The following is a 19,237-nucleotide window of genomic DNA, read 5'->3' on the forward strand; positions in this document are numbered from 1 at the left end:
AATTCGTCGTCAGTGGCAGATATACGTTTTTTGATACAAAGGTGTCGCAATAAGATTGTGGTACAAAGAAAAATTGAAAAGCAAAGGCTTTAGTTATTTCACTCAGAAAGACTCTTGCCCTTGTACCGCATACTGCACGATCGAGATACCTTACTGTACATCAGCCGGGTTGTACGTACCTGAAAGCATGATTCTAATTTCTAGCTCTTCGACATTCGGTTCCTGCTTGTCCTTCAACAACCACTACTGAACACAAGAACTGGAAGCTTAAAACCTAGTGAACAGAAAGGTTTTAAGCTAATTAAACGTTGCCTGGTTGTCACAGTTACGTACCGTTAAAGTAGGTATGTCATGATATTTTAAGTCATTTTTGCGATGCTTTAATTCTTTTGTCAAATTGAAGGAAACATCAAAATGATAATTGTGAAGGCTAAAAAGCTGGAAAGGAAAGAAAACTATTGTGGTTATGTACCGTAGGAAAAACGAGAAAAAAAAATAGAAAAATGGCCGATTTTTCTCAGGAGGAAGTCCTTAGATCCCCTTTAATTAATATTCCTACAATAAAGTATTTAACACTGATCACAATCTATTCATGTAACTTTACTCGGGGCCGGGTTGAATAAATACATTAAATACTGAACAATTACTGACAAACCTTCATGGTAGTAAAGGATGATTTAAAAGTTTTATCGACTAAACGTTATTCTTTAAATGGTAAAATTAAAGAGTTTATGTATACGGCTCACGTGCAAAGGAAGAAAGAAAAACTAAATACTACGTGACTTGGTGATGTAAACAGAGTGTCTGCTCAGTTCAATCAACAAGAATAAGGCAACTATGACAGGTCTTAATGGACTATTATTTGATGGACCAAAACTTTTGTTGTCCTTTCGGCGGAAGACTCGGTAACCTAATAGTTAACCAAATAGCAAACCTCGATACACCAGTAAAAGGACTCGAGTTCGAGGCCTGGCCACACATATCTCTTTAGTCTTTTCTCTACCCATATGTAACAAATACTTCTCTTTTATATATATATATATATATATATATATATATATATATATATATATAAAATACTAACTAATGTAAACGCTATAAATAGTACACAATAACAAAATTTGAAGTTGAAGTTGAAAAGCAAGGAGTTAATGAGCTTTATTCGCCCTAGGGAGTTAGTGAGTCTTGACCCACGACACGTGACACGTTCTCCTTCAATCATAAAACATATTTGAGTTGGGAGATATAACAACGGCAATTAATCAACAACTCACGAGTTTTGACCAGTGACCAGTGCCACTTTAACAAGTTCCACTCTTATATACCCCACTTAACTCAGTGAATAGACTTTTTTTCTTTATCGGAAAAGGTGAAGATATAATGCAGTTTTCCGGTGCCTTTCGATAATAATGTTATTAATTTTCTTGTCTTTAGATGCTTTATCCAATCAAAGGAACAGATAATGAATATATAAAATAAGGGATGATCAGAGATGGTCGAGAGCGGACACATGACCTATACGTGCATATTTTTATGAAGATCGTTTTCCCCACTCTCTTCCTCTTCCGCGATTTTCACACTTCTCATCAACGTCCAGGCTGTAAAACAGGTGATTTTAGGAGAAGACGGTCGTGACTGTACATTAAGTCACGCGCGAACAGGCAGCGCGCTCCACCAGGTTCCCTGCGAAACCACCTCTTCTATTACGACACGCTCTGAAGATTGTCCCGCGGCAACTCGGATGGGTCCTTTTTTGTTTATTGTCCTTGTACAAAAATTTCTATGCGCTATATATGCCAAACCTATTCTCCTGGTTCTTTCAATGTTACCTTACGCGCATGATCTACATCACGCGGTCGTGTTTTTCTGTATAATTATCTACATAGTGTTACGTGCACATTGTTAATGCACCAGTAATTAATCTACTTATTTATACAATTAGTTACAACATGACTTTCATTAAGACCCTGGATAAATCTTCAACAATTTTTAAAAATCTAAACCTTACACTTGGCAGTAGTTGATCAATTAAATAATTGACGTGAAGTTGATCACTCTAGGCACTAGAGGCCTGTCGGATGCATTACCACTGGCTAGCAAAAGTTCAAGTGTCAGACTGGTCATATCCCAACTTCGTGCCCAGGGCATTTCACTTGAAGGTTTCCAAACTTCAAGAGAAAAGCCGGGGCACGATTTTCAGGCCCAGGTGAGGCAATGAGGAAATAAGTGCCAATAATAGTGAAACAATGTTTATAACAGGACCAAATTTGCTCGCTATCGATATTATTACACATTTATTAGGTGATTAATCTTTAATCGGGTCCAAGAAAGATCAGGGCCTAATTCTCCTAGCAATATTAAAGGTCATCAACCACGGAGATCTACTGTCTCGATTTATACTATCAAATTTTTAGAGCTTACTTTAAAACCTTTGTACTGCGATCAGTAAGGTTTAGTTTCAGTCAATCTTGGAACTGAAAACAAGAACACGGAGAACACAGCTTTTTGCTTCAGAAACGGCGAAGACATGCTCTAGTTTTTTCAGAAAGCGAAAGTTACATAGCAATTTAAGTGCCTGCCACCTCGGGGCAGTCTGAGGCCCCGTGCACACTACGCCGGAGGAATTTGAAAACGGAGCTTCATTTCTCCGGTTAGGCCTACCGTCCACCTAACCGTCACGAAAACAGAGCTTTTCGGGAAAGGGGGAATTCGAAAACGCTGGCTTTGCATTTTAGTGTACACAGAAAGCATTTTGAAAACTAAACTTTTCGAAAACGTTTCGGTTACGATAATCGCGATATTTCCTTGCCCGAGTTTTACTCAAAAACAAAAACAAAATGACCGAGTGTGGACGGAAAACATTCCATGCGTTTTCATATTTCTCTGGCGTAGTGTGGGCGCGTATCCTTACATAATTAATGAACGTGACCAAAGCAGAATCAGTTTACACAGAGATTAAAATATATGCATGAATTCTTCATTTAGTAACAACCTACGAAGTAAGACAAAGTTATAAAATAACATAATTAAGTTGCAGTATCCTGAGAAATAGTCTACGGTACATAAAATGTTCATACAAGTAACTGTTGTAGAGATCTGAAAAGGAATAAAACCCTTGCTGAAATTGATTCGCTTTGGTCATCAGCAGGACGCTATCACAGGACTCAAAATAGCTCAATTTGTCCCCAGGTGTTATCCTCGAACCCAGATCAAACTAGTTTCAACTAAAGGAGCTGTAATTTGTGTCGCTGAAAGACTGTTACACGAAATTGACAAGTCCTCCTGTATCTCCGTGCAACGATTGACTTTCACGAGAATTAGTATAACTTCATGATTAAATGTTCATTTTTTTCCCAACTATTTAAAGCTTTACACGCTCCTTCTCAAGTTAAGGGGCTTCTCCCTCAGTGTTCCTTGGGAATCCCAAGAGGAAAGCTACATTTAGTACTTAGCTAAGGGAAAGAGCCTTATTCGTTAAACCTGCTGCACTTAGTGCTTTGGACACCAGTTACAATATTAAGCAATCATAAGTGCTTGTCCCAGCCGGTTACGGTGAACCAGGACGTCATTTCGAGTCAAAAACAGGTTTGATACAAGTCCAGGAACCGTCACGTCTGCCAACGGATGAATTTGCTTTCGCCGACAAGTGTTCTTACTAAGAAAATGAGGAACGCAGTTTCTGTTTGGGACTGTCCGTTTCTGGGTTACCTGGGCGAACAAATATTTCCGATAGTGAGCGTTTTCTGTCAAAAGGTGCCAGTCTAGACGAGGTTTTGGATTCACCTTCGTCGTCATTTTCTAGGTTGTTTGAAGGCGTAAAATGAACCCGGACTTTTCCATTCTGCATGGAAGCCTTCGGAGAACTATTATGAAAAGAGTTATTGGAGCTCGAAACGTTGTCGTTGTAGTCCTGCTCTGGTATAGCTTGCTCGATAGGGTAGATACCAGTTTCTGCTTGATCTTCTTCGAAGCCAGGGTTACAAAGCTCTGCTGAAGAGACAGTATCGCCTGACGAGGAAGCCAATTGAGAAGTCGATGTAAAATCGATCGTAGGAAGGCTGTGAAATGCATCAACGTTCAACGCTAGCAAGCCGTCCGCCAGACTCTTTTTAGTGAACTTCAGCTTGATAGGCTTGCTGCGCCCACTTTGAATCGCTTTGCGGTAGCTTTCTCGCATGTCAAACATTCCCGAGGGAACCTGAGGCGGATAAATAACTGATCTCGAGTTTTCAAAGCTTGAATCGCGTTGCAGATAAGCGCTTCGAACAGTGCGCCCGTAAGCGCTCTTGCTGTAGTCCGATATACGAACCTTTTTGCAGCACATACCAAGCAACATTTTGCGGAATGCTCGCCGAAAGTCCTTATTTCGCAGGCCATAAATGATCGGGTTGCACACAGAGTTCAAATATTGAAGCCATTTGTTTATCTTTAGAACCACTCCTGGCAATCTCATGAGCCCTTGGCATCCAGTGGTCATCCAAATTTTGATTCCACACACGGAATACGCAAAATTGAGGGCGAAAAAAGGTGTCCAGCAGATGAGAAAAAGACCGATGACAACAGCCACTGTTGTAGCAATGCGTAGATCCTGAAATCAAAGCAAAATGATATTATTTGGTCGGTCAAAAGACTGGTTGGAAAATAACCCGGACTATATAGTAGAAAGACCGGTACATAGTACAGTCGAAATACTCCATACGGACAGGGATCCCTTTAATATGGACGCTTCCTTTTTGCGAACAATTTACCGTATCATTAGATTGCAGTTATGTACGCAAATTAGGCGGTTACGAAAATAATGTTTTTTATTGCATAAAAACCAGTGAAATACTGAATGGAACCCGCCCTAATATAAATACCAAAAACATTGTCTCCTCTTCTCTTTATGGCCTTCGAACAAAAAGTAATAAACTTTCGTACATTTCGATATTTGCAGTGACGAGTTCTCGAGCACCATTTAAAAGGTTGATAGTCAAGACGAAAAAGAAGTACATGTACCTTTTTGAACGAGCTGACTCCTCTTCCTCGCGCATGCGCTCTAGCTATGCGAAAAATCGTACCATAGGCTCCCAGAATAATGGTGAGTGGAACGAAAAAGAAGTTAACCGTTACTATTACGCCATAAAACTTCTTGTCCTTCTTGTCTAAAAATTCGCTCATCGTTCCAGCCAATGTTGCTAAAACCCAAGCAACAAAGATTATCGTTAATACCACTCCTGTAAACCAATAAAGAAACAAGAGAAACGTAAGAATTGAAACCATTTTACTGTTAAACTGTAAAGCTCTAAAACAACTGAGAATATACTTATGGGTTATTGGCCAAGCTTGCATAATTGCTTGGTCAAGATGGCTGGATACTGGCCAAGTTTTTTTTCGTGTTTATGGACCGAGACGGAATAAAGGATTTATTATATGGTTGCTGGCAAAATTTTCATGCGGGACATAGCGCCATGATCTTGCCACATCGGATAGCCAATCACCATTTGCTTCATTTTGCCCGCTCACGGAGCGAGCCATATAATAATAATTGTTGAACATTTTTGGGGGGTATATTGTATCGCCAAATTTTTTCCCATTCCTGCAGTGTATGCCAGGGTAGTTTATTTGTAAAAGTGAAACATTAAAGTAGGCGAACCAAAGATTCCATTAGTCACATTAATTACGGCGGAGTTGGCAGTACGTCAAGGAGAATTTTCAGCTTAACTTGATCGTTTTGAACCTCATAGCGTACAACAAAGTTTGTTTTATGATAATGGGGGTTTGTTCATCTAAAACAGAACTGTTTAAAACATGAGTAGTTTTGTTATGAAGTAGAAGTAGAACAAATGTTGAGAATAGCGACGTACGTTTTCTGATGTTCCGGTGTCTTATCGGAGCAATAAGCGCGTAACATCTTTCCAGGCTGATGGCTGTGAGATTTAGTATCGAGGAAACCCCACAGATTACATCGAATATCAAATAAAAAATGTAGATTGGTCCTTCATGGGTCAACGTTATGGATGTATAAACCCATAGCGGCATAGAGATTGATCCAATCAGCATGTCAGCAACTGCTAAAGACATTAGCAGTAAATTAGTGGTGGTGCGTAGTCGTCTGTTGACTTTGAATGCACCAATCACAAGGGAGTTACCAAACACGATCATGACAGCGAGCAGGCAAAACAGAACGTCACTGATTATGTCCTCCACGGTCAGCTGGGGTGGGGTGGGCATCGTGATCGTCGCGTTTTCTTTTGTCGTGTTCAAAGATGTAGTGTTCTCGGCCATTGTTCGATGCGACTTCTGTAGGAATAAATTGAACATTGTATAAGAGATCAATCAGTTACCAATGGGCCAATTTCGACATAGGGGCCAATTTTCGACATAGACTAGACTATTAAAATTTTAACTTGGCCCCGAGGCTTGGGGGAATAAAACAAAAGAAATCGCATCGAGGATGAGGGATGAATAATTAATTTCTCTTGTTTTATTTCTCTAAGCCTCGGATCCAAGTTAAAATTGTAATATATCGAAATAGGCCGCTTTCGATATATTAAAATTCAGCTTGATAGTGAGGCCTAGAGGACACAAACAAAAGAAATGAATAAACATGGCCATTCCTTTGTTTGTTTCCTCTAAGCCTCACAGCCAAGCTAAATTTTAATATATCGAAAACGGTCTATTGGCCTATTGCTCTCTGTAAACTCAATTTCCATTTGCAATTGTACCTTGGGGATAATTCAATTGAAACTAGGAAACGATTTACACGTGTTTGACTCCATTACTCCAGTCGAGGCCGCGAAGGTGAAGAGGTAGACGAGCCACTCTCTCACCCAACGAGTATGTCGGGCTTGACCTTGTCCGCCTCTATCTCCTCATGCCCAAGGCCAGAGCGATTTCCCGTTACCTCATAACCACGTCATGAATTGCAACAACACCCAAGGTAAATAAACGTCTACTCGACGCCGCGAAAGTGAAGAGGTTTGCGAGTCAGTCTCCCACCCAAAGGGTAAGCTAAAAAGTTGGACTCGATCCTGTCCGCTTTTATATTCGCTTGTTTTAAAGCTTGTCCTAGGCTAGAGTTATTTCCCACACTTCATATCCATGTGATGAATAACAACCCAGGGTGGCATGTTACACTATAACTTCTATTGTATCAAGCAAATTAGAGGAAAACTAGAAAACACGAACACACACACCAAGAATCCCAGCTGCTTATGAAGGGAACTCAGATACTGCAGGAAGAGGTGAATAGAGTCGTGTTTTCAAGTAATTACCCATCCACCAGAAAAATATTAATTAATAACCTGAAAAAATTTGCTAACATATTACAAAACAACCTCTTTACCATCGATGAAGTGCTAGCATGAACATTTCCCTTTAAACATACCTGATGGAGAATAGCTTAACAAAAGCAATATGGCGGAGAAGTACACTACTTCCTACTAATCTACTGATTATAGACAGAGAAAAGAATCCTTAAAAAAATCCGGCTGGTGATCAAGCAATTTATCGAGTAGCAAAATCTTTGCTCACCAAGTGCTATATATACCTACCCTGAATGCACAGCATCTATAATGGATGATTTGCGTTCGCAGCGCTCCTCGTGCAAGGCTTTGCCCCTAGGTCGAGTGAGTTTGCCATAAGAAGTGCTCGCTTCTTATCATTTTCTGTCCAAGCATTCGGTTTTCCTTTATGACGCAATCTTCAGGTTAAATATTCATACCACTGTTTATTACATTTTTTCAGGTTTTTAAATAGACTACAGTCGGATGCTACACGATGGCCAGAGATCACAAATTCACTTTATCACTGAATATGCATTCATTATGGATGATCAAAGTGGTATTGTAATCAAGAGCAAATGCAATACTCCTTGGAAGGTCGGAATACTCGTTGTGTTTGTAGGCTATATTATCTTATATGGTTACTTTTCATAGTTGATTCATCTAACTTAAGTACAACCAAATGACCAAAGAAACTGCCGATTAGCCCATAATCATCTCACTCTACAAACACAAACAAAATTCCATCGCGTGCTTTCCAAAAGAAAAAGAACCCGAAAGTTTGAAGACGTTTAATTTTTCCCCGTACTATTCTTTTGGGTTCTACGCTGGGCTGTTTTGGCTGTAACAATTAGTAACTAAACAGTCTAAAAGCGACAGTTTTGTTGAATAGTCAAAAACCAAAACCAAAATAACTGAAGAAATCAATCGGAAAGGACTAGAAAGCTATGAAAATGATCAATTCCTTTCACACCCAGAGTCGTGTTGTGTCCTTGAATTAGTCCGATTAAGAATAGTCCATAACTGATCTCACACTTCAGAAACCCCCAAAGTTCTATCACGCACCTTACAAAAGAAAAAAATATCTCGTTATTTTACGATGTCGCTTAATTTTTCCGCAAACTATTCTTGGGTCAGTATACAGCTATTTTGGCTATAATAATTGCTAATAGTGAAAAGCCGACAGTCTTGTTGAATAATCAAAAACGAAAATAAGAGAAGATATCAATAGTAAAAGACTATAACAGCGCCTTGTAAATTGTCAATTTTTTTCATGCTCAGGCCCAGAGTTGTGTTCGTCTCTGAATTAGCAGAATCGTTTATCCGCGGATGCCCACAAATTTGAAATTACCAATGAAAAGCGCAAAATTCATTTTGTAAAAACAAAACTCGTGCGATGATATTTACTCGACCCGAAGGTGGATATAACACATTTGTAGACGTGACTTCTGAAAGAGAAGCCATTTGTCGCCGCACGTCACAGGTCTTGGAAGATAAGGAAAATCAAAAAAAGCGAACCGAGGACCGATAACCTAAAATTAATAAATACTGAGGTAGGGGAATTGCGATTACAGAAAGAACCATTTAGAAAAGAAGGCCGACAATCACGTCCGAGCTTTTGGGGAAAATTTATGAATGTAATCACTACATGCCTGACGTAATTCATATCTGTCGATTTGTTGAAATCCAATTGCAAACGTAGAAAAGTAATATAGTGCATGATTCTAAACATGAGTTTGAGATCCGATTAAGTTTCTATTCACAAAACGATTAGAAATCACCGCGAGCAATAACATACTCTGGCAATAGATTAGGTTGAAACTAAAGAGACGCTTATTTAACATAAACACAACCAAAAATTGTACCTTTAGTTCCTTGTCATTGCTGTAAACTAGCAGTCTAATAGGCCTCGCTTATTTTGTGTGTTACAACATTAGATTTACCACAACCATCGGAGAAGGAAAGCATTTTGAGTTGAAAATGGACAGACACAACAATGAAGTACAAGGTAAAACACGTAGTGACCGTTTTTGTTATTGTTACAGAATTTACTCAGTTTCATAACTTAACCTCTGAATTTGATTGGAAAATAAAACACAACTGAGAATTGTTAGCATACCTGTCTGTCGCGGTAAAGCTTTCTTCTGGTCTGTATCTCTTCTCGATCGATGTTCTGATGACCTAAAACGTATATATTACAAGGAGTAATATACTGAGTGAGATCGGACAAGGTTAAATATCACTGATTCCAGGTGCTAAAGATCCGTATTTAAGAGTCTCTTGTTCATAGTAAGACTTTTTAATACTGAAAATGTCTGAAGCTCTTGTACATCGCTCAAACTGACAGCTCCATAAATCTAATAAACTAAATCAGCAATCTATGTAATACGGAAGATCATTTCAATGTTCTTGTGTGTATTTATATTAGCGAATTGCAAAATCTCATTCATTTCCTCGACAGCTGGCTTTCATTGTTTAAATCTCGTTAGTAGATTTGTTTGGTTGAACAATTAGAAACGCGAACAGAACATTTAATTTAGTTACGTTGGTTTTTTTCAAACGTCTCAAATATTGCAGTATCTTTGAACGAAAATGCAATAACCCTCGCGGCCAAACATGTTACGATATTAGATAAATTCGCCGGAAAAAATATATGCGTGCTCTTAAAGAACAGTATAACCTACAGGACCTATTTCCTTTAACTCAACTCAATTCAAACGACATAAGCAATATACTGCGCGCTTGTTTGAACAATCAACTAGATTCTATTTTAGGAACATCACCATTTTATATCCATGCACTGATAAATCATCAGCGCCAAAATATCCATCGCCAGGCTTTTTTCAACTTTGCCGTTGACTAAATGCTCGTGTTGCCCCTTTTTCGTGTCTTATACTACGTTTGTTTTAACTTTGTTTGATGTTTGGTTCAGACAGAAATAATAAACACAATACTTGTCCTTTCATTTGACATTGTAAAGATGGCTTCTACTGCGTCAATTCAGGTCACTTTAATACACTTTACTTCTTTCGTTTTACATTTCCGACTGCTCTAAAATTTCTTCTCATACACTAAACCTCTCTAACAGTTTAGTAGGAAAGTTCTGCCTCAGTTTCCATGGAATGATAATTACGGTTTCAAGAAAAAGATTGTGCTACTGTCTGCTACTGTCGCCGGATTTTTCCAATCAACGATTTAGCTCTAGGCATCAATTCTCGCTACTATATCCTATACATTTCTTTGAATACCAGTTCTGCGATTTTGATCGCACATCAAGACATTATTCCCGGTCATGATTTCATTATTCCCATCACCTGTCCACTTATAAGATCAGCTTTTAACTGCGGAACCCTCGAGGATCACGGGTCACCAATTGCGGGATCCCCAAGTTTCTCACGATCAGTGTGTTTTTATCCAGGACCAGCCGACTAAGTAGTGCCTGGTATCGATTGTAAATGAGAGCGCTTACATGGAACCGCGTGTTCTTCTCATTTTAATTTGAATGAAGGCAATTCACCTGATTAATTTCGTCTTTCTCGCTAGATACTTCTATGAAGCAACTTTGGCATCATTCTCTTGCTTTCTTTGTGCGTGAGTTTGCCATTCTCCGTGTTAAGTTCGCCATGCTTGGTGGAGAATCGGCAACCCGGCGATACACTCCTGGGATACAGCCTTCTTCAGCCGAACAGGTAACATTACATGGAACTGATGAAACACGAACAGCTTCCTGATGAGCGCGAACGAGCAAATTCTATTGACCGGAGCTATCAGTAGGGCGGCTTCAAACTGAATCAGTATTGTAAACTGACTTTATCAAGTAGCCTTCATAATGTACAAGCAGAAAACCCAGCGACATAATTGCTAATCAACTTTTAGTGAGGTTCTTTTTATATATTTATTATCTTAGCACGGTTAAATTAAGGGCGACTCGAGCCATTAGTCAACCAAGCCCAAATGTAAACTTCTAGTTTCAGATAATCGCGTTGAAAATTGCATGTCTTACGATGTAAACTAAAAACTGTCATTCTGTTTACCTTTGCCAGCTTGCGATTTGTCGGAGTAAAAGGAATTTTGAAATGTTACTTAACACCTGTCAGATGTGGGGGGTTCACCCCTCTTCACCCTGTTGCCTATTCAGTTCTTTTCATTGCCCAGACAAGTGCTTTATTAAAACGAAACGTTGATAAATAGAAAGCCTTGTTACGTGTCTTTAAAGTTGTCACGCTATTCAACACAAGAGCCTAAAAGACGTATAAAAATCTGCTGAATGATCGATTACCTTTTTACGAGTTTTAATCTCGCTTAATCTGTTAAGGACCGTTTAATTAGATAAAATGGATGTACAGCCGGAAAGGGAAGGAAGAGCCGATTAAACAAGAGGAGAGAAAGAATTGGAAAGGGGGAATTAGGGAAAGAAACGACTGTAAACCGAGTCACGTTTATATTTACCATCGGAAGAGGATTATTTTTCAAAATTTTCGGAGTAGATCGCGAAACAGGAGGCCCTATACTCGCCCGTAGCGCTCATGTGTCCGGCTTCCCGATCTACTGCGAAAATCTCGTATACTTACAATTGCCGGCTGTCTAACAATCCGATATCAAAACAAGGTTACGCGGGAATTTCTAATTTTTCCGATTCGGGAGCGAAATTTTCACATAATTTAAGAGAGGTAAATTGTATAAGTAAATTGCTTTATGACCTTATTCTCCCAGAGGAGAGCTAGGACTACGATGATGATGATGAAATTGTTTAAGTTTAATAAGTTAAGTTTTATCAAAATTTCAAATTGACTCGACTTGCTAGCTAGACGACTGAGGGTGCTGGAGCAAACAAAATGTGTTAGATTAAGCATCTTGAGAAAGCCTGGCCCACTTAAGGGCTTATGTCCGACTCACCGGCCTCATATCCTGTGTAGCGCATAAACTACATCATAAAGCTGTCTCGCGACACTTTTCTTTTCTGTCCAAACGGATCAAATATGCACCAAGTTACAACACCGAGGTGTGAGGACATACCGAGAGCCTGGAACAGGCTAGGGTACATATTGTTCTCGTTCGATTCGCAGTCACCGTTTCTAAAAAGCTTGAAGTCAGCGATCACATACTTGTGGTGTGGTGCACAAGTCAGGTTGTTTTTTTTTTTCGGCGCATAAATTCATTTTGCCTCCTTGCTCCACAGGTTTTTTACTGGGCACTTCGCCCAGGCACTGAACAACGAACACCGCACGTTTACTACATTAGAGTTTCTACTGTGAAGATCATTGTCGATTAATTTGTAAATTTAGAAATAGTTAACTTTTCCTAGTTTTATGGTTTTATATATCTCTACGTACTGTACTGTATGCACTATTGTTCATCCCTACCTTGTTCAATGGATCGTTAATTTAACACTCGTCCACCACCAGACTGAGAGACTGAAACAGTCTGAAACGGGACAAAACATGTAAACATAAGAGACAGGATCACGATTACACCTAGCTGTTTACAAAGAGACTGTATTAATATTTATGCAATAGATCTCACCCCTTCTTGTACCACAACTTGTACGATAGGTCAGTTTGACAGAAAAGATCCTTTAACCAAAAAAAAAAAAAAATACACTTTCCTAAAGGTTGGCAGAACTTATCAGTCGGTTGGTATTTAAAGAATGATTTGATTTCAGTTTAAAAGGCTTGCAAGTTGTTTATCTGAATAATTTTCCAGATTAGCCTGGCGTTGTTTCCCTTAATTACGGTGCTGCTTTAGCTAAACCAATTGCCTTGGCTAGACGGTGTAAGAGTTTCATGTCTTCAAGGGTGCTTTCGTTTCTTTATAAACGCAGTTAATTTAAAAATTGAGAGCATAATATTACTTTACACTTTCAAGAAATACGAGAAGACTATAGCTTCTTAGAACATTTTAGATTAATTTATCTAACCTACTGTACAACACTTAAACCGTTCGTAGCTCAATTTAGTAGTCGGACAAAAGTGACTAAAATACCATTATTAAAATAAATAACATGTGACGTAGCTTGCGTAGCAGGAATTTTTTATGGTGGAATTGCTTCAAAAAAAATTGGTTTTCTCGAGGTGAATTGCAAAGAATGACAAGAAGAACATAATAGAGTTAAAAAACAAAACAAACACCTCCTACTTCCCTGGAAATTATTCTTATAGAGATTAGTTTAGATGACTTTTCTGTGAAACAACAGAAGCGAGCGCGCCGCACGCCAAACTCTACCGTAAAAACAAACAAATCCTTTTAGACCAAGGTGTCGATGCGATCTGTCCACGGAAAATGTACAAAGAGTTAATGAAGTTGCCAGATGGCAATGGAATTATCCGTGAAGCTTTGTCGTTGTAATGCACTACGCTGCATATAAAGCTGATCCTATCCAGCTTTGCTCGATGTAAATGAAAAGAGATTTTTGTTTGGTTTTCGCAAGCACTTATTCTATTCGACTGATGTAATCGATTGATCTCAATTTTCTGGAGTTAAATCGACAACATTCGTGAACAAAGCTATTCATCAGTACCGAATAATAGAGAAACACATTAGCCTTTGCAGGTCTCGCGCTGAAAAGAGTTTCTATTTTCTGACAAAAGGTTTTAAGTCTATTCACGCAGAGCATTTATTCAGGCTCTCGATGTTTGCAAACACAAACGCAAAAAGTCATGCTAAAGTATTTCACAACCAAAACACAATTCTAGCGTCCAGGACTTACCACGGGGAGCTGTGGTCTTCTGTTACGACTGGTACATGGTATTAAATGCGAGAAAGTTGCTGTTCATGTGACTGACTTTGCGATATACAATCAGACAAACGGACTGTGCGTTTGCCAAACAACCCTGAAAATGTTGCAAAAGAATGTCTTGTTTGCAGACCGAGATTCAATCGTATGCTAATTCAACTCCGTCTTTGACAGCCGTGTGTACAGAGGAAACAAAACGTAAAACAATCCACTATCAACAATACGCTCTCTACCGCTTTCAAGGCGACAAAAAGCAAACTTACAGGTTTCCTTGCGTGCCGGCCTAAGCGAAGGTTACATAAACAACAACAACAGCACCGAGATTTCATAACAGTCTGCTCACCCTCTTCTCCACAGGAAAGTTGAACCATTCCGGATGTACAAGGGCAAACGTTTGTTCATTTTCTCCTAATTTAAGTGTCGAAAAAGTCTTTGATGAATGCCGCGTTTTCTACCGCCGAGACCTCAGACAAATATCTACCTTGGCTTGGAGTCATTACAAATAGTACCAACTAAAAAAAGTAATAATCACGAACAGGTCTGAACAGACTTAAGGCGGAAATGATCTCAAGGGGGATAAATTTTTACTTGTTTAAGGTGAGTATTCTCACACGTCATTAAAACAAGCCGAGTATTTATTGTATTTACAAGTATCACCTCTCTTCTTGCGATAGAAGGTACATATAGCTGTGGGTCACGTGCTTTGCAAAAATTAAATTTGCAAACTAGAATATTGTGCAAACTATGCTGGAATTATAAAGGTGCACTCACTGATCAAAAAAATAACCTTAAAACGACAAAAAAGACAGAAATTCAAGCTCTAAGAGATCAATGACTTTTAGTGATTTTCCTCCAAGTAACACTTGAAAACGTAGGCCCGACGTTTTCAAGTTTTAGACCACTTCTTCCCTACTCGTCCGTAACCACAACAGTTGTGAACAACGTTCGTGACTAGTATGGTGCATTTTAGCAAGGTTAGGCAACTACTAGTGGATTTCCAATTAATACCAACACCTTCATTGGATTTTCAAGTAGCACTATGTCTTGGTGAGACTGCCCCTTTAGGACAAGGGACACAAACCTGTACACATGCTGCGGCTGGAAGGGTTTGACTGCGGCTTGGAGGGCCGAGAAAGAACTGGCTTAGAGTGAAGTTCATTCATCTTTCTGCCCGCTCTATCCTCGCCCCATCCTCGACTAGAGAGCCTGTACACAGGTTAAAGGGACGCTAAATCTCGGCCGCAGAGAGCTAACTCATATAACCTTTACTTCTTTACTACGAACAACTGAAACCAGTTCAACACAGTTTACTGTTTAGGGCTTCAGCAGGATCAAATTGTTTTACATGTCCGCAGTGCCATATGTATAGCATTAAAGTAGCACTCGTTATCTCCATTTATCATCGTGATTTCTAGTTCTTTGAAACAGTCTCCTGGTCACCAGAAAAGTCACTAATTGATTTCTCTGCTGAAACACGATTAAACCTGGTTTTCACTACGACATGAGCACAAGCACAAACATAACCAGGACGGTAGTGAGGGAGCCCCCAACGTAATCATAAACACAAACACGCGGTGGTGACGCCCACAACACAAACACAAGCAGAACAAAACTTTTTTGTTCTTCTTGTGCTTGTGCTTGTGCTTATGCTTATGTCAAGTGAAAACGCCCTGCTGTAAGCATAAGCATAAACATCGTCCACCACCTTGTTCTCCTGCATCGCGGAGGTATGGAACCGAAATTAAGGTAATTATCCATTCTGCGCATGCCTATGGGCTTTTGCTTGTGCTGTGGGCGTCTTGCTTGTGCTTGTGCTTATGTCTTAGTGTAAACCATGCAGGCTTTACACGATTAATTCTGTCACTTTGTCGTGAACAGCATACCGCAATCCGGGTACCCGTCAAATCTCTTGTAAACAATTTAGATACACTTAAAGAAGTGTTTGGGTCATCAGTTCTCGTGCCGCAACGCATTTTGTCCTGCTCACAGGCTATTTAAGAACACTTATACGAATGGCGGAGACTTAATATTCTTCGTTCGAAACTTCTATAGATATGGCGTAATCATCTGCCTCCCTTAGCCGGCTCCAGCATTCGATCATCTACTTGGAGAGAAACCCAGAAAAAGGCCAGTGAAAGAGCAAGGGAGTCCGCCAGTTTTAAAGATTTTCAAATACCGCTGTTGGTGTAATCTTTAATTGTACTCTCATTCATACAATTATCTATACACAAGAGATTTGATTTCTTGCTATGTACTGATTAGCCTCGTCCAGGCGTTCAGTCAGTTGGGGCGCAACCGGAAAAAACGACGAGCGAAAAAATAGGGGAGAAGCTAAGCGCGGCGACAGAAAGCGAAAGAACTTTCTTTCGCTTTCCTTCCCCGCGCTTCTCCCTTATTTTTTCACTCTCAGTTTTTCGCGTTGCCCCGCAACAAACTGGACGTCTGGAAGAGGCTATATACTGATGAGACGAGAAAGTTGAAGAGCGCACAACTTATTAAATCTGGCTTAATCTGGCTTCGATTCTAAGAAGTCTAATCTCAGTCTCTTTTGCTGTTTTGCAGAGTTTTAAAAGGCAATCTGCAGAGAGAGAGAGAGAGAGAGAGAGAGAGAGAGAGAGAGAGAGAGAGAGAGAGAGAGAGAGAGAGAGAGAGAGAGAGAGAGAGAGAGAGAGAGAGAGAGAGAGAGAGAGAGAGTGAGTGAGTTCTGGAAGGTATCACGATCCGCATGCCACAAGATAAATGTATTCCTGACCAAGATGTCTCAGGATCAATATTCAGGATTTTCTGGCCAAGAACCATCTCCAATGAAGACCTTTATGATACCCCAGATAAAATACAGCACCACTTCAGGAGCCCATTACTCCTGCCACTATCAATTAAAAGGAGGAGATACGGTGGATAGCAAATATTAACAGAATGGCCCGAAAGTCATCCTCGGGGTTGCCATGAGATGGACTACGGCAGGGAAGAGGACTGAAGGAGGACGACGGAAACTGACATGAAGAAGATCATTGGAAAAAGGAAAGAGAGAGGTTTGTTGGACCTGACAGGCAGTATTGGAAAGCGTTTGTTACGGCTTTATGTGCTACCCTCGCGTGTGCTACCTCAACACGAAGAAGATTGTGTATACCTTGTGTGCAGAGGGCAACCATTACCAAACGGGTAACCTGCGAACGCAGACGGGTTTTGAATTCCGCCTACTTTCTCTTCCAAAAGAAGAGAAAGAGCACGCATTACAGTCAACCCCTGCGCAGTTTATCTTGCAAGCATACTTATCTGCGTGGACCTTATATTGAGAACAAAGAAACCGTTAAGCTTATTTCCGCAGAGGAGTGAAAAACGGCACGACTAGTATAGAACTCTGCCGAAGTTATTTCTTCTAGGTCAGTGTTTGCTAAACTCTGCTTGAAATAGTCCCGATTATAAGTCTAATAACCGAGGCCAAAGTTTTATTACTCAAATAGACTGACATTGAGAAAATTACCCCGTCTAAAAGAAATTCTTTAAACACAATCGCGTTCCAAAATGTCAAGTGACAATCGGTTTTATTTAAATTCAGTGACAGTTGATTGACGTCTAAATATATCCACCCGTACCCTTCATATCGACCTTCGGTTGTTGTTATGGGACCGTAGGTAATGTTTTAAATAACTGAAGCGATTTTCATCAATACTAATAAATAATGTATTGATGTTTCGGCTAAGTTTAGTACAGGGAGACAACTTCGGATATATAACGGCTATTTTGCACAGAAAGAGATTGAAAAGTTTGTTATACGAGTTACAACGAACAAAGTTTGTCATATCAAACACCTTCGTTTCATATCCAGATGTCTACAATACGGACCCTCCAAGCGTCATTTTTTAGACAATTACTGGGACTTTTTTCCCTTATCGGTTTGCTATAGATGTGGAAATAATACTAACCACGGAACTCGAATTGAAATTGAAATGCTAAGTCAAGTTTCATAAACCATCATTAATCATACACAACATCCAACTTCAGGCGCGCTTTTAAACATAGTGCATAATACATAATGAAAGTGAAGAATGATCATCGCAGTAAATTTTCCAATTTAAGCAATTGGAAAGAAGAAGCCTGAAAAAAATCAGGGCTTCAACGGGATTCGAAACCGTGACCTCCGCGATAGCGGTGCGATGCTCTACCAACTGAGCTATGAAGCCACACATTGGGAGCGAGGTCAATTTTTTCAATACATAATGAATTGGTTCATTTGCCAACACCTTCTGCATTTAGTAATCTGAGTCTCAAATCGACAAATGAGTCTTTTATAATGATTTGTTAATTAATATTATCGCGCCGGATTGCGCCACGAAAGAACTCATGTGAAAGATACCTTACCTTTCAAGAATAGGCATAACATCTCACGACAGCAAGTTGATACCAGAGCCTGTCATTTTTACTGTTCTTTAGTGAAACCGTGAGATCTTTATACGCGAAGTTAGGTCACGTCCTAGTTGCACCTCCTTTCCCAGTTGACAAAAACCTAGCTGTTTCTTATTCGATCGCCGTAAAGCAAACAAAACAATTTTAATATTAGACACAACATCGAGTCAGCTGTTCAAATAGGAACTATTGTTTCCTGCCGGTCTCAACGGAAACCGTCAGAACCGTTTTGTCCAAAGTTGACTCACTGGCTGATGAGTGGGTGCTTGATGAACCGCGTTGGTGCTGGTCCCGGGGGGGGGGGGGTACTCCCAGAAAAGTTGGGTGGGTGGGTGTGTGCGGCCCCCTTCCCAAAACTCTTACCCTATTTATGACCAAAATCTGCGTTTTTCCCTACCCTATTTATGACCTGGCCAAAAATTCGATACTCTATTTACGACCGTTGCGGCTGGCACAGTTGCCCTAAACATAAGTTATAAAGGGCTTTTGTTGACGGTCTTATTGATAATGACGAAAAAGTAGCTTCTTCTAAGAAATATACCCAATTCAAGACTAGAGTGCTAAAACCATACCCTATTTAAGACCAAAATCGATACCCTATTTATGACGGCTGAAAAGCCATACTCTTTGGGGCCGCACATAACTATATAGCCCATACAAGGGAGTAACTCCCACCCCCGGGGGTTCTGGTGGACTTGAAAACACAGCATTGAAAGTTTACCGGGAAAGTTGGTCAAACTGTCGCCTTTATTCTTGAGTTAAACGTTTGAGAAAGAATGCCAAGATGCAATTACTGTACTTCATTAAATTTTAGTGGGAGGAGGGGTTAGGG

The 19,237-nt window shown here is 39.8% G+C and overlaps 1 protein-coding gene and 1 non-coding gene across 5 annotated transcripts; both read right to left on the reverse strand.

The window, feature by feature from the left end:
- Nucleotides 1-1,133: 1,133 nt before the first annotated feature.
- On the reverse strand, nucleotides 1,134-18,702 carry LOC145478233 (D(1)-like dopamine receptor). Of its 4 annotated transcripts, XM_081456177.1 has the most exons (6): nucleotides 13,972-14,484; nucleotides 12,629-12,689; nucleotides 9,385-9,446; nucleotides 5,847-6,282; nucleotides 4,999-5,216; nucleotides 1,134-4,588 (listed from the first exon to the last, which is right to left on the reverse strand). In XM_081456177.1, the coding sequence occupies exons 4-6, from the start codon at nucleotides 6,265-6,267 to the stop codon at nucleotides 3,656-3,658; spliced, it is 1,572 nt and encodes a 523-aa protein (XP_081312303.1). In that variant the 5' UTR covers nucleotides 6,268-6,282; nucleotides 9,385-9,446; nucleotides 12,629-12,689; nucleotides 13,972-14,484; the 3' UTR covers nucleotides 1,134-3,655. The 4 variants fall into 4 exon arrangements, with proteins under 4 accessions (XP_081312303.1, XP_081312301.1, XP_081312304.1 ...); XM_081456175.1 differs by having other exon boundaries at nucleotides 5,847-9,446; XM_081456178.1 differs by having other exon boundaries at nucleotides 9,385-12,689.
- On the reverse strand, nucleotides 18,110-18,182 carry Trnas-gcu (transfer RNA serine (anticodon GCU)). The gene has a single exon. It is a non-coding gene; the product is annotated as a tRNA-Ser (tRNA).
- Nucleotides 18,703-19,237: the final 535 nt, after the last annotated feature.

This window comes from Orbicella franksi, chromosome 2, assembly GCF_964199315.1.
Source record: "Orbicella franksi chromosome 2, jaOrbFran1.1, whole genome shotgun sequence".
NCBI classification, from domain to species: domain Eukaryota; kingdom Metazoa; phylum Cnidaria; class Anthozoa; order Scleractinia; family Merulinidae; genus Orbicella; species Orbicella franksi.